Raw genomic sequence first — 13,995 nt, 5'->3', positions numbered from 1 at the left:
CCGGGGCCGGTCTCACGCCTGTCGCCCTCGCGAGCAGCCGCGGGTGGCAGAAGCCTTAGCCGGCCTGGGGCGCGGACCCTCCCACCCGGGGCAGAGGTGTCCCTGCGACGCCCCTCGGTTTCGGGTCGCAGTGCGTGGCGGAGGTTCTGCGGCTGCGGAGGGGCTCCTTGGCAACGCTGTCATTTGGGTGAAATGGTGGCAGGGGCTTCGGGGCAGGCGGCAGGGGTGTGGGGAGGGGTGGGAAGCACGATGGGGTGAGGCTGGGGGCCGTGGATGCTGTTGACAGGGAGCTGAGATGCCGTGGCTGGTCCACCTCGCAGGTGGGGCCAAGGCTGCCTCCGGCTCAGATGTCAGGAGCCCAGGTGAACAGCGACTGGTCAGGGGCGCAGGCTTCTTAGGGGATGGGGCAAAAGCGAGGGAAAGATTCCCTGCAGCCTGGGCGGTGGGTGGTCCCCAGGAAACCTCCTGGGACGTTTGTCCAGTGCACCCTCACCACAGGAGGCTGCTGGACATGCCAGGAGGATGCCACAGCCACCGGAGCTGGATGGGGTCCGAGAGCAGAGGGGGCAGGAGCTGAGACAGGTTTCGAGAAGAGGGTTCAGGCTTGGGGAAAGCCTTCCCAGCCATCGGCCAGCCAGGAAGACCCCGCTGCAGGGTGCAGAGCTGAGTAGAGGTCAGGAGCCAGGAGGCCTAGGTTCTTCCCTTGTGTGTTGGGAGACTGCGGTGCTTGGAGCTCTGCACACAGCCCTGCTCCAGCACCGTGGCAGGCTGACTATCCACACCAAATTCCAGTACCTTAGACATTCGAGTCTGTTGATGCTGAGTGTCTAGAACAAGGCTGTAAAGGCGGATAAAGCCGGCTTTACAGCCTGCACCTCCTGTATGTGCCGTGGAAGCTTCTGGAGGGATGGGCGTGGCGTGGCGTGGCGCCATCATCTCTCTGCATTCTCCTTGGGAGGGCTCCAGAGCCACTGGTCACGGGCAGCTGCCGGGCTGGCTCTGGACAAATGAGGTCTGGGTCCATCCTCGGGGATGGTGGCCACTGTCTAGATGGGAGTCTTGCCTAAAGCTTTGGGGTGATGGTGCTGATGACCAAGGGGAGACTGCTAGGTGGGGACATGTCAGCAGGGGACAGGAATGTGTGACCTAAAAGGTTTCTAAAGCTAAGGCTGGTGGGGGCTTAGTCAGGAGCAGCAGAATGGGGTGGTCTGGAGCCGTCAGGATCTGGAGGGGGAAGATGGAACCAGACAGTAACTGCCTAAGGACCAGGGAGCAAGATCTCTGTGCTTTAACCCGAGGAACAGGAGCCTGGGAATTGGAGTCTCTGGGTTTGAGGTGGGGGATGAATCTGCCATGAAACAAATAATCCCCTCCCCCCAGAAACATCCTCAGAGCACCTGGGGAGGGAAGTATCCTGGTGACTGAGGGAGGGCAGTGCTGTGTAAGGATGGGTCAGCTATAGCAACTTCAGCTCAGGGATCAGGGAAGAGAGGGCCCAGGCCCTGACCCAGCGGGGAGCAGGCCTGGCGACCTTGACCTGAGCAGCCCCAGGGCCAGAGGGAGGGCTGGGCCGGAAGGGCCCGGATGCCTTTCTGTGGGGGGGGGAGGGGCTGCCGGAACTCACCCCCTAGGTTGGAAAATGCCTCCCTCTGGGCTGGAGGGGGAAAAGGCCAAGAAGGAGGTATCAGAAGGAAGATCCAGGAAGGAGAGGGAGAGGGACATGGGGAGGGTTCCCTCCTGGCCTGAGGCCTCTGTATCCCCCAGGTGTTGAGCTGAGAGAAGTGGTGGGGAGGCACCTGGGGGTGGGGAGATTTAAGATGACAACTGGACTTGGGCACATCGCTCGCCATCCAGAACGACCCAGCCCCTGGCATTCTTCCAGGAGGGGGCTTGCTTTGCTGGCCTGCAGGGGGACTTTGCAGAGCCCGCCTCTGCCATCTCCTGTCTAGGACCGAGACCTGCGGGCCCCGGCCTGCACTGGGCTGGAGCTCAGCAGAAGGAAGCCAGCGGGAGGCCTCTTGCCTTTGACTGCCGTGCGTCCAAACTGCAGCGGGCCTCAGGGGGCCGCCTCGGTCCAGCCTGCCCGGGGCTCCCAGGCCGGCGCCCAAGCTCTGGCTCCGTGTCTTCACTCCCGTGTTTGTCCGAGGAGGGAGGGAGGGACGGGGGCTGTGCTGGGGCAGCCGGAACAGCGCAGGTCACCGGGCTGGCTGGGCGAGGTGGCCGGGCAGGGCTAGGGGGGCAGCAGGGGAGGCTGAGGCGGGGGGCTGGTGCACAGCTGTGAGGGGGGTGTAGGGGGTGGCTGGCAGTGCCAAGGAACCCCTCAGAACCTGCAGGTAGGGGGAGCCTCCCATGTCTTATGGGTGTTTTGGGCCTCACCTCTCCGTGTCTCATCAGCCTCTCCTATCTGCGTGGTGGGGGCTGGAGAGTGGGTCGACCAGGGACCTCGTGAGGGAGGGGCATAGGAGCCAGCGAGGGATGCCACCCACCCCTACTCCCTAGGAGTGCTTGAGCCCTAGTCCCGAGTCTTGGACCAGCCCACTCGTTGCCTGTGGCCCAGCCAGCCTGGCCTGGGTGCCCCGTCACAGCTGAGCCCAGGGTGTCACCGGGAAGCTATGCTGGCACCTGCCACCCCCTCCCCCAGCCACGTTTCCCTCCCACTGCCCAGCCCAGCACCATCATGTGTCCGGCTGACCTGTGCTCTCCTGGTCCGGGCAGCCTGGATGGGTGCACAGGGCCCCATCACAGCCCACAACCTCAGAGAGATGCCTCCTGAGTCTGCTCAGCCTGGCGCAGGCCCCAGGAAAGGACCCGGAGGGGGCAGTTCCTGCTCTAAATCCTGTCCCCACTGGGGCGGAACTGGGGCGGAATCCCATCAGTGAATAAAGGCTACAGAGTAAAGGATGGTCCCTGGCGAGTGTACCTGTGTCCCAGTCTTCCTGCCTGAGGGCGCCTTCCCACCCATGTGAGGAGTGGGGAAGGGGTACCCCTTCTCTACTAGGCTGCAGGACTCTCAAAGCCAGGCTCTGCCCTCTCCCCAGCTGGCTCCCGCAAGGCCCTCCTGGCCCGAGACTCTCTTAGACCCTCAACTCCCCCTCCAGCAGACATCGGGGGGTAAGGAGGGGCGGGGAGCACAGGGGCACTTGCCATTCCCGCTCTGTCTGCCGCATGGGAACGTAAGTCCAGGCTCGGGGGGGCTCCCTGGGCCTGCAGCCCCTGCTGAGGGCTCCCTCCTCCTCCAGCCCCAGCTCAAGCCCGAGCCCCCTGCATCAGTACATTCTAGAACTCAGGCAGGAAAAGAGGGCGAGAAGGGAGCGCTCCAGGATAAGAACCCGACCTCAGAAAGCCGGGGCTGTGTTTGGGGAGGGCCCATCCTTGTGCCTCGGCCCTCTCTGGCTCTCCCAGGCCCCTCTGACCCGTCTCCTTGCTGTCGCGTCAGCAGGCACAGACGCTACAGGGGCCAAGCGGCAGCCACCCAAGCCCAGATTCTCTGCTCCCTCCTCCTGTCTCAGCCTCCTGCCTGGGTGTGAGTGCTTAGAGGGTGCGGAAGATTGGCAGGCTCAGTCTGACCCAGGCATTCGACCTCTGGGTAGTTACCTAACTCTGGGTCCCCAACCCAGATGGCCTCTAGTGGGGAAGGGTTCCCTGGACCCCAGGCCTGAGGGGTGAATCCTCTTGCAGGAAGTGGGTAGGGCACTGCCTGGGCTGCTCCAGGCCCTGCCTGCACTGGGGCTTCAGGTCCCTGCTCCCACCTCCAGACAGGGCTGCACCCCTTCCCACTGTGCTGCCAGCTCCCCCAGGACAGCCTTGGGCCAGGTGCCTCTGCCCAGGCTGACTCTGCCCTCGGTCGCAGCTCCCTCTCCTGCCTCTCCTCCCTGGCCTGGCCTTTACTTCCCGCTGACCCCCAGGTGGGAGGTAAAAAATGCAGGACCTGCCACATTCCAGCCACCCTGGCCCAGGGTCCCAGGACGGGTTGAGACAGGCTCGAAGGCCTCAGCCCTGACCCCTGAGGCAGCAGACCTGAGGAAAGTTTCTGGAATTCCTGCTGACAACCCCTCCTTGACCAAGCCAGGCTCCTGCCTCCACCTCTCCACTGTACCTGACAGGCCTGCACCAGGAGGGCCTTAGAGGCAGGGAACGAGGCCCAGAAGGAACAGTGGAGTGCTGAGCTCGGGCAGCCAGAGCCACTTGCTCCCTCACTGTATAGCTGGGACAAGAGACTTCATCTTTGTAAGCCCCGGTTTCCTGGTTAATAAAATGGGGATTTCTGCAGCCTTCATCACAGTGTGATGCACACGCTTTTAAATATGCAGTTTTTCCTGATGCCACACACATATTCCAGGTGGGCACCGAGGTGTGCACAGCAGGGCTGAGGGCTGACTCAACAGCCTGTCCCCACTCCCCACAAGGAGGTGAGGCTGTCTCTGATGGCACTGCCACTGCCACTGCCCAGGACACTGGAGCAGAGCAGCTCAGGGCAGGCTGCGGAGGAGAGGACTCCACGAGGACACCAGGAGGCACGGGGTGCCCCTGCAGGGCTTGGGGCATGGTCCGATGACCCCTTCATGGGACCTGCCACTGGCACCAGGGCGTACCTGTCCCCACACCAGACTTGTGTATGGGGTCCTGCAGGGCCACTGCCTCTGGCCAGCCCACTGTTGGTGGGATCTGCTGTCCTTGCAGTGGGAGTTTGGTGCCTCCCAGGGCTGGTGCGGGAAGAGAGGGGAATTGGACTCCTTCCTCCCTCCCCATCCTCAGCCATGGGCCCAGGTAAGGGGTGACTGTCGGGCCTGGTAGTCAGGTAGACGTGCCTGGTAGCCTCCTCCCGACTTGCACACAGGAACCTGAGGCCAGTTCTTTGTTTGTGGCTGCTGGGATAGCAGGCTGGGGGCAGGACTTGCCCAAGGGGCCCCCTTCCTTGTAGAGGAAGCCCTGCTCTTGTGTCCTGTGTGGGAAGCTATAAGACTCAAGCCAGGCCTTTTCCTCCCTCCACGCCCCCACCATTTCTGCCTTCACCCAGGGCACCCCCCCCAGGCTGGCCCGCCTCTGAGCTGTGCTCCACCCTGGGTCTGCCGTCCTTCTGCCCAGGAGAGCCTGAGGGTGTCCTCCTGGCTGCCGGCGCTGTCCCAGCCCCTCTCCCTCACGAGGGCCTTTCCCCACAGGTGAGCACCTGCGGATCTGCCCCCAAGGCTACACCTGCTGCACCAGCGAGATGGAGGAGAACCTGGCCAACCGCAGCCGTGCCGAGCTGGAGACCGCGCTCCGGGACAGCAGCCGCGTCCTGCAGGCCATGCTCGCCACCCAGCTGCGCAGCTTCGATGGTGAGTGCCTCCCGGGGGTGCTCGGGGCCCGCAGGGTGCTGGTGCATCGGGTTGAGGGGGGTGGCACACTGGGCCTTGCCTGGTGTGTCAATGCAGAGGGTGGGGCATTGGCAGGAGGAGGTGGGGGAGTTAGTGCTTTGGGGCTAGGGCGCTGGGTTGAAGCCCCAGCTGGGATTTGGGGGCTACCCTCAGGCAGGGATCTGCAGGGTTTGACACCCACTTAGGGGTGTGCACAGCCCATTCCCAGTGCACGTTTGGGGACAGAGGGCCTGTCCCGTCAGCCCCGCAGAGGCTCCTGTCACCAGCAGATTCTCCTGAGCACCTGCAGAGAGACAGGCCTCGGCCAGATCCTCCCTGCAACTCCTCACGTGCCCCAGGCCGCCACCCCGGGGGACCAGGTGGCCTGGAGCCAGGGAGCTCAGTGTAAGGGCTGAGACTGGGGCTGGGGACAGGGCTGCAGAGTGCAGGGTCTGCCCAGGGGTGGCACTCAGCCCTTTGTATCGGGGCAGGAGTTTGGGGCCCCAGGGAGTGACCCCTGCAGGCCTTGAGGCCTCACCAACTGCTGTGTCAGAGCCACATACTCCTCAGCCCAGTCTGGGCCTCACCTTGTGTCTGGGCAGAGAGCAGCGGGCACTTCCAGGAGGACAGTGTGGGGTCAGGAGGACCCCATGAAGTGACCTCTGATCAGAAACATGAGGACCTGGTAGAGGGAGGCGGCCTGGGCTGAGGTGCTGCCCCTGTATCCCAGCGGAGCTGGGGCGCCAGGACAGTGAGCCCGAGCAAACGAGAGGGAGGGAGCGCTGAGGCCGCACAGCTCCATGTGGCCGTGAGGGACGGCAGCTGCTGCTGGGGCCCTGGGGTTTGTCTCAGCATTCCTGCTTCTCCGGCTCCTGGATACCTGCTTGTGGTCTCCCAGGCTCCCTGGAGAGTCAGTCTGTCCCCAGGAGCCCCCAAGGCCATTTCCACAGGGCTGCGGGACCTCAGCTATTGGCGTATACCTGGGTCACGGTGGGTCAGAAGCTCCTTCTCTGTGACTTGGACATCGACGCTCAGAGCTCAGCCCTCCCCCTGGTGTGGGGCCCATGGGACGCTCGTGGCCCCTCCGGGACTCTCCTTCCTCCTGCCCAGCTGGACCTAGGGAACGAACCCCTGCACCCTGAGTCAGGAGCCTTCCTGAGCCGCCTGGGTCTGTCCCGTGTGTAGGGACCCTGCTTACCTCCTCCACTCTGTCCTGGGCCTCAGTTTCTCCCCAGTGTCACTGAGCCCTGGCTCCCACCCCGGCATGCCACCCAGCCCTGCCCCTTCCCCTCTCCTGCTAAGACCCTTGCCCATCACACCATCTTCCTGGCCTGGGGACGTCCTGCCCACCTGCCTCCTCCTGGCTCTGAGGGGGTCGGTGTCGCTGCCCTGCTCTGGGGCCTGTCCCTTGTCAGCGCCCTGCCTCCGCCCTCCATCTGCTGCCCTCTGGAAGCCTCCAGCCTTCCTGTTCGACTCTCCTATCTTTGACTTGAAAACACAGACACCCTTTGGGGACATTGTGTTGAAAATGACCCACTGTGTGCCCAAGGCCCACCTGTGCCCCTACCCCAGGGAGTCTTGTCCAACCCCCACCTCCCATGTCCTCCCCTCCCACCCCCGCCCACAGCAGCTGCTGGCCCCTCCCAGCCTCCAGGGCAGCCAAGGGCCCCTCCGTCTTTGTCTGCAGTGCTGGTGGGAGCCAGTGGGAGGCGGTAGGAGGGGAGCCTGACTGGGCCTCTGGTTGCTGTGTTCAGGGATTGGGAGCCCCATGCCCACCCCCTCACCAGCCTTCCGGGGCAACTGAATGGGGCCTGGCAGGAGGGAGAGCTGGGGACTGCACCTGGGTTTGGCCCATAGCCCTCTAGGTGTGTCTGGGCTAATGCATGAACTGCAAGCTGCCCCCTTCTGGGAGAGGCCAGGGAGTTCCAGGTGCCAGGACCTGAGGTGGACGCTGGACAGCTGCGTGGCCCGTCTACCCTCCCCATAGCGGCCTGGGAGCTCTCTGTAGCCATGCCAGCCCTGTAGTCCCAGGCCTTGCCAGGGGTCAGTGTAGGGGCTGGTCCAGAGATCTCCAAGCCTGACAGCCACCATGCTTCAGAGGAGAGTCTCTGCCCTGCGTCCCTGGAGCACCCATGGTGGGCCATCGAGCCCCTGGTTCCTGTGGGCAAGACTGGCCACAGCCCTAGGGATGCTCTGAGCAGTTACAGACCCGGAAGTCTCACTTCCCAATGGGATGGGGAAGTCCAGGGTCCCGTCTAGGCACAGGGTACAGGGCTTTTCCCCAAAGCTCCTGCAGCACGTGGAGGTCTGAGGGTGAGCCTGTGGCTCCCCGTCCCCACCCAGCAGGGAAGACGTCTGGGGTTCTGCGCTGTGGGAGGCTCCCCAGAGCCCTCAGGCCTGGGGTGCTCAGAGCTGAGGCTTCTGGATCGCGGAAGCTGAGAAAAGACAGGAAGCCCAGGAGAGCAGCAGAGACAGGGCGGCGGGAAGGGCAGAGGCCCTGGAGATTCCCAGGGCAGGCGGCTGGGGCCACAGGGAGCACAGGTGGGGACCGGTGGAGAGAAGCAGCGGCTGGCAGGGGAGCACAGACCGGTCCGGCCCTTCTTACCCCAGTGAGGCCCCATCTCCACCAGCAGCCCCTCCCTGGGTGTTCTCAGTCACAGAGCATCTGTTCCTGCCCTGGGCTCAGCTCAGAAACAGCCACTGGAGCCCCAGTCAGAGGTCCTGAGATCCGAGAGGACCCCTGCCACCTGGGTCTCTGCTCCCCAGGCCGGGGGTGAGGTGTCGGGGAGCCCCGTGGATGCTCACCGGTCGCACAGCCGCTGCAGTGTGACGTCCGACCCCGAGGTCCTCAGGGTATCCTCAGAGCCGTGGGTCTCCCGAGCTGAGTCTCCTGCTCTGGTCCAGCTGTCTCGGGGGAAACATTGTCCCGATCACGCCCCTCCCTGTGCGCAGACCACTTCCAGCACCTGCTGAACGACTCAGAGCGGACACTGCAGGGCACCTTCCCGGGCGCCTTCGGAGAGCTGTACACGCAGAACACCAGGGCCTTCCGGGACCTGTACGCAGAGCTGCGCCTGTACTACCGCGGGGCCAACCTGCACCTGGAGGAGACGCTGGCCGAGTTCTGGGCCCGCCTGCTCGAGCGCCTCTTCAAGCAGCTGCACCCCCAGCTGCTGCTGCCCGATGACTACCTGGACTGCCTGGGCAAGCAGGCCGAGGCGCTGCGGCCCTTCGGGGAGGCCCCAAGAGAGCTGCGCCTGCGGGCCACCCGCGCCTTCGTGGCTGCTCGCTCCTTCGTGCAAGGCCTGGGCGTGGCCAGTGACGTGGTCCGGAAGGTGGCTCAGGTGCGCACAGCCACCCAGGGCTCTCAGAAGGCCCTCCAGACCCCCACGCTCTGCCCCAGGGACTTCCTCTTCCCCCTACTTCACCCTATGTCCCTGAACCTCCTGACCAGCCTCTGACCTCTGCCCCGCAGCCTCAGTCCCTCCTGCATTGGCTGCTGCCCACGGTCTGCTAACGGTGCACCCGCAGATGTGAGCCCTGCTCTGGGCAGGTGGCTCTGGGCTGGCCCACCCTCCCCAGACCCATCATGGGCCAGGATGGGAAGGGCCAGGGGCTGGGCCGGATGCTGAGCCAGGCTGTGGCGTGAAGAGGCACAGGAAACAGAACAACATGCGTGGGGACCGGGCAGGGGGGTGCTCCGGAGCCTCCCAGGCCAGGGGGATGCCTTGGTCCATTGGGGGGCACGTGTCAGACCCAGGTAGGCTGGGATGCCTTGGTACCCTCAGCAGCATGTGGGTGAGGATATTCGTGCCTCCCCATGACCCTTGAGATCATCAGAATGAGGGCCGCGAGGGCTGGCAGGCCCTGTGAGTCAGGCAGGGCCACTGCGAGTTGGGGCAGAGCACAGGCCTCCCCTGACGTCCCTCCAGAGCCCCCCACCCTGGGGCTCCATTAGAGGCCGGCTGGGGCTGGGCACGCCCAGGGCCTCGGGGTCTGGCTCAGGCTGCCTTGCTCCCCAGGTCCCCCTGGGCCCGGAGTGCTCGAGGGCTGTCATGAAGCTGGTCTACTGTGCTCACTGTCTGGGAGTCCCCGGCGCCAGGCCCTGCCCTGACTACTGCCGGAATGTGCTCAAGGGCTGCCTCGCCAACCAGGCCGACCTGGATGCCGAGTGGAGGAACCTCCTGGGTGAGCCCCCACCTGCCAGAGCGGCCTGGAACTGTCTTGGGGAGTGTGTGGCGGGGGTCCTGGGGGGCGGGTGGTCCCTAGCTCAGGGCTTGGACCGAGGGACCTGATCAGGGATGCCCTGACCAGGGTGTGTGACTTGGGGCCACTTGCCAGGGAGGGAGCCCTGTGGGGTCGTAGTTTCTTGTCCTTCCCCACTGAGCAAGCACCTCAGTGTGCATACTTGCCAACACGTGTGACTCATGGAGGGCCAGCACTTGCTTAAGCTAACACATATATGCACTGTCACATGGCAGGCTAACATGCGAGCTGGCGTGCACACAGCAGGCCGGTGCCCACCAGTATGGTGTGTGCTCCTGTGTGCATGTGATGACATGAGCTGGGCTGACCCGCATCCATGCCAACACGTGTGTGCTAATATGTACATGCTTATCCAGATCCACTAATGTGTACACATGCTTACATGAGGTGGGACAGCATGCATCTATGCCAACACGTGCTAGCATGTGCTGACATGGAGCCAACACGTGTGTGCTAATGTGATGGGAACTGACAAAATGCATAAGCTTTACTTGTATATGTGCTCACCATGCATGCAACACACACATGAACTAAGGTGTACATGGAGGGGCATGAGGTGAGCCAGCATGCATACACACCAGCTCACATGGGCTCGTGTGCACACAAGCTGGACCGAGGCGAGTCAGCATATGTACACGTCACACCTGCATGAGCCAGCGTGGACATCCATGAGACACGGCAGGCCAGTGAGCCTGCACAATGGCCTCCGTGTGTGCGTGTCCACCCGTGCCCGTGGCGCATGTGCACATGTGGGCGTGGGCCAGGCTGAGTGCAGCTGAGTGCACGTGGGCTGCACACATCACATGGGCCAACCCGAGTGCGTGCACGGGATCTCCCACGCTGACCTGTGCTGTCAGGACATGATGCACACGTGGTGACGCCTGCGTGCGCGTGTGTTAACACCTGTGCTAGACTCCATGGTGCTCATCACCGACAAGTTCTGGGGCACGTCGGGTGTGGAGAGCGTCATCGGCAGCGTGCACACGTGGCTGGCGGAGGCCATCAACGCCCTCCAGGACAACAGGGACACGCTCACGGCCAAGGTGCGGGCGGGAGGGCATGACGAGCACAGTGGGGTGGGGGTCCTGGATGTGGCTCCATTGGGCTTGAGGGACCCCGCTGCCCCCCAAGGACCCTGTGGTGTCTCCCCAGGTCATCCAGGGCTGCGGGAACCCCAAGGTCAACCCCCAGGGTTCTGGGCCTGAGGAGAAGCGGCGCCGGGGCAAGCTGGCCCCACGGGAGAGGCCGCCCTCAGGCGTGCTGGAGAAGCTGGTGAGTGGCCCCTGCCGGTCCACCGGACCAGGCGTGAGGGAGGCAGACAGGCGGGGGCGGGCTGGCTCTGGCAACCCACTGGCCTGACTCCTGCCCGGCAGGTCTCCGAAGCCAAGGCTCAGCTCCGTGACGTCCAGGACTTCTGGATCAGCCTCCCAGGGACACTGTGCAGCGAGAAGATGGCCCTGAGCACCGCCAGTGATGACCGCTGCTGGAACGGGATGGCCAGAGGCCGGTAGGTGCCCGCCTGGCTGGCACAGCCCTCCCTCCCGTGCCGTCTCCATTGGGCTGTGCCTGGGCCGGGTGCGGTATGCACAGGGCCATGTCCCTTGGTGGAGGGCTCCAGCCCCACTTCTCTGTGGCCTGCACGGGCTCTGCTCGGTCCCTGGAGGCTTGCTGGGCATCTCAGGCCCAGGGTCTCAGGCTTGGGGGGCAGGAGGGTGTCCTGCTCAGGTGATGGCCCTTTGCAGGGGCTGGAGCAGTGACCTGGGCTCTGCCTGCCTTTCCTCCAGGTACCTCCCCGAGGTCATGGGTGACGGCTTGGCCAACCAGATCAACAACCCCGAGGTGGAGGTGGACATCACCAAGCCGGACATGACCATCCGGCAGCAGATCATGCAGCTGAAGATCATGACCAACCGGCTGCGCAGCGCCTACAACGGCAATGACGTGGACTTCCAGGACGCCAGTGAGAGCAGGGCCTGACCGGGCGGGCAAGGGGCCAGGGATGGCGGGGGTGCCACAGGGGTGTGACTGCCCTCCAGGTTCCCCCACCCGAGGGGTCCTCTGCTCCAGCATCACCACAGTGACTCAGGACGCTGCCCGGGCACGGTCACCGAGCCCTGCACCTCTGCGGCGCCTGGAGGCCTGTCCAGGATGTCTGTCAGCTTTGGCTCCAGGGACCAAGGGAGGCAGCCCCAGGGAGTGAGAGTCTCCCAGCCTCAGGCTCGGCGGGGATCGGGTGCTGCTGGTCCTGGGATTCCACACCGAAAGGATGTCGGGGTCACCTGGCATGTGGGGTCCTCACAGGGTGATGCTGCCCTGGGGTCTCCTGTGGGGACCAGCCCGCCAGAGCCTTCTCTCCTTCTCAGGTGACGACGGCAGCGGCTCGGGCAGCGGTGATGGCTGTCCGGATGATCGCTGTGGCCGGGGGACCAGCAGGAAGAGCTCCAGCTCCCGGACGCCCTTGACCCATGCCCTCCCAGGCCTGTCAGAGCAGGAAGGGCAGAAGACCTCGGCTGCCAGCTGCCCCCAGCCCCCGACCTTCCTCCTGCCCCTCCTCCTCTCCCTGGCCCTTACAGTAGCCAGGCCCCGGTGGCGGTAACTGCCCCAAGGCCCCAGGAACAGAGGCCAAGGACTGACTTTGCCAAAAATACAAAACAGACGATATTTAATTCACCTCAGCCTGGAGAGGCCTGGGGTGGGACAGGGAGGGTCAGCGGCTCTGAGCAGGGGCAGGTGCAGAGGCCCCGGCCCCAGGCCTGGCCTTGCCTGCCTCTCTGCCTTTTAATTTTGTATGAGGTCCTCAGGTCAGCTGGGAGCCAGTGTCCCCACAAGCCATGTATTTCAGGGACCTCAGGGGCACCTCCGGCTGCCCAGCCCTCCCCCAGCTCCCTGCACCGCTGCAGAAGCAGCCCCTTGAGGCCTGCAGAGGAGGCCTCAAAGCAACCCGCTGGAGCCCACAGCGAGCCTGTGCCTTCCTCCCCGCCTCCTTCCGCTGGGACTCCCAGCAGAGCCCACCAGCCAGCCCTGGCCCACTCCTCAGCCCCCAGAGAAGCTCCACAAGGGCTTGCTGGGTATCCACCCGCCAGGGTCTAGCGCAGCCTCTGAGATGATGCATGATACCCTCCTGTCAGCGCGGGCTGCAGAGCCCAGCCCCACCTCCCTGCGCTGTTGAGGGGCCCCAGTGTCTGCAGGGTGGGGCCTGAGAAAGCACCAGTGCTGAGGAGTCTGAGGACTCTGTCCTACCACAGACCCGTGGTGAGGAGCCTCCATGCGTGGATGACAGGCCGCTGACCCACCTGCGCTTCTGCTGGAGGAGGGGGAGCTGGGCCCAAGGCCGAGGGAGGCAGCGTGGGCTCTGCTGATGTGGGCTGCCCTGTTGCACATGGGGCTCACAGGGTAGGCCTTGCTGGGGTCCAGGGCTACGTGAAGACCGCGAGGGCTGAGGAGCAGCCGGGACCTGCCTGCTCCCATCCTCACCCAGATCAGGAACCAGGGCCTCTCTGTTCAGGGTGACACAGGCCAGGGCTCAGAGTGACCCTCAGCTGTCACACAGGGGTGCTGGTGGCTGGTGAGACCCAGCACTGCAGACGGGAACGCCTAGGTCCCTTACCGACCCAGCCAGCTGCAGGGGACGGGGACCTGGATAGTTAAGGGCTTTTCCAAACATGCATCCATTTACTGACACTTACTGTCCTTGTTCACGGAGAGCTGTTTGCTCCTTCCAGGTAACTTTGGAGAGACGCAGGGCCCACCTTGGACCCTGGCGACCTCCTGTCACTCACTGAGGCCATGAGGGCCCTGCCCCAGGCCTGGACGGGCCCTCCTTTCCTCCTGTACCCCAGCTGCCAGGCGGCCCTGGGGAGGGGTGGTGTCGTGTTGGGAAGGGGTCCTGCAAGGGGAGGACTTGGAGGGTCTGGGGGGAGCTGTCCTGAACCAACTGACCCTGAGGAGGCCGCTTAGTGCTGCTTTGCTTTTCATCGCCGTTCCGCACAGTGGACAGAGGGCCCTGGTTGCTTTTCAGGTCCTCATGGCTTCTGTTCTCTGGAACCTGACTTTAGACGTTTTGGGTTCAGGAGCACCCCAACGCAGGCATGTCCACCCCATGATAACCCTGCCATTACCAGGGTGGGCTGGGGACTCTGGCACAGTGATGCCAGGTGCCAGGACAGCAGCACTCCTGCTGCACATGGATGGCGCGGGGGTGGCGCTCAGACCCCACCCTATGCTCATCTCTGGAAGGGGCAGCCCTGAGTGGTCACTGGTCAGGGCAGTGGCCAAGCCTGCTGTGTCCTTCCTCCACAACGTCCCCCCACCACTCAGTGTCAGCGGGTGACGTGTTCTTTTGAGTCCTTGTATGAATAAAAGGCTGGAGACCTACAGCAGGGTGAGGCCTCAT

The 13,995-nt window shown here is 64.2% G+C and overlaps 1 protein-coding gene across 1 annotated transcript; it reads left to right on the top strand.

The window, feature by feature from the left end:
* Positions 1-970: 970 nt before the first annotated feature.
* Positions 971-13,976, top strand: GPC1 (glypican 1). The gene is made up of 9 exons (XM_011929576.1): positions 971-1,153; positions 5,160-5,318; positions 8,289-8,680; positions 9,359-9,524; positions 10,515-10,645; positions 10,755-10,874; positions 10,976-11,109; positions 11,387-11,562; positions 11,966-13,976. Exons 1-9 carry the CDS (start codon positions 1,138-1,140, stop codon positions 12,196-12,198), a joined length of 1,527 nt encoding a protein of 508 aa, XP_011784966.1. The 5' UTR covers positions 971-1,137; the 3' UTR covers positions 12,199-13,976.
* Positions 13,977-13,995: the final 19 nt, after the last annotated feature.

The sequence above is a fragment of the Colobus angolensis genome, unplaced genomic scaffold (assembly GCF_000951035.1).
Source record: "Colobus angolensis palliatus isolate OR3802 unplaced genomic scaffold, Cang.pa_1.0 Scaffold82, whole genome shotgun sequence".
Taxonomy (NCBI): Eukaryota; Metazoa; Chordata; class Mammalia; order Primates; family Cercopithecidae; genus Colobus; species Colobus angolensis.
Note: the sequence above shows the minus strand (reverse complement) of the source record. Positions and strands in the feature narration are given on the sequence as shown.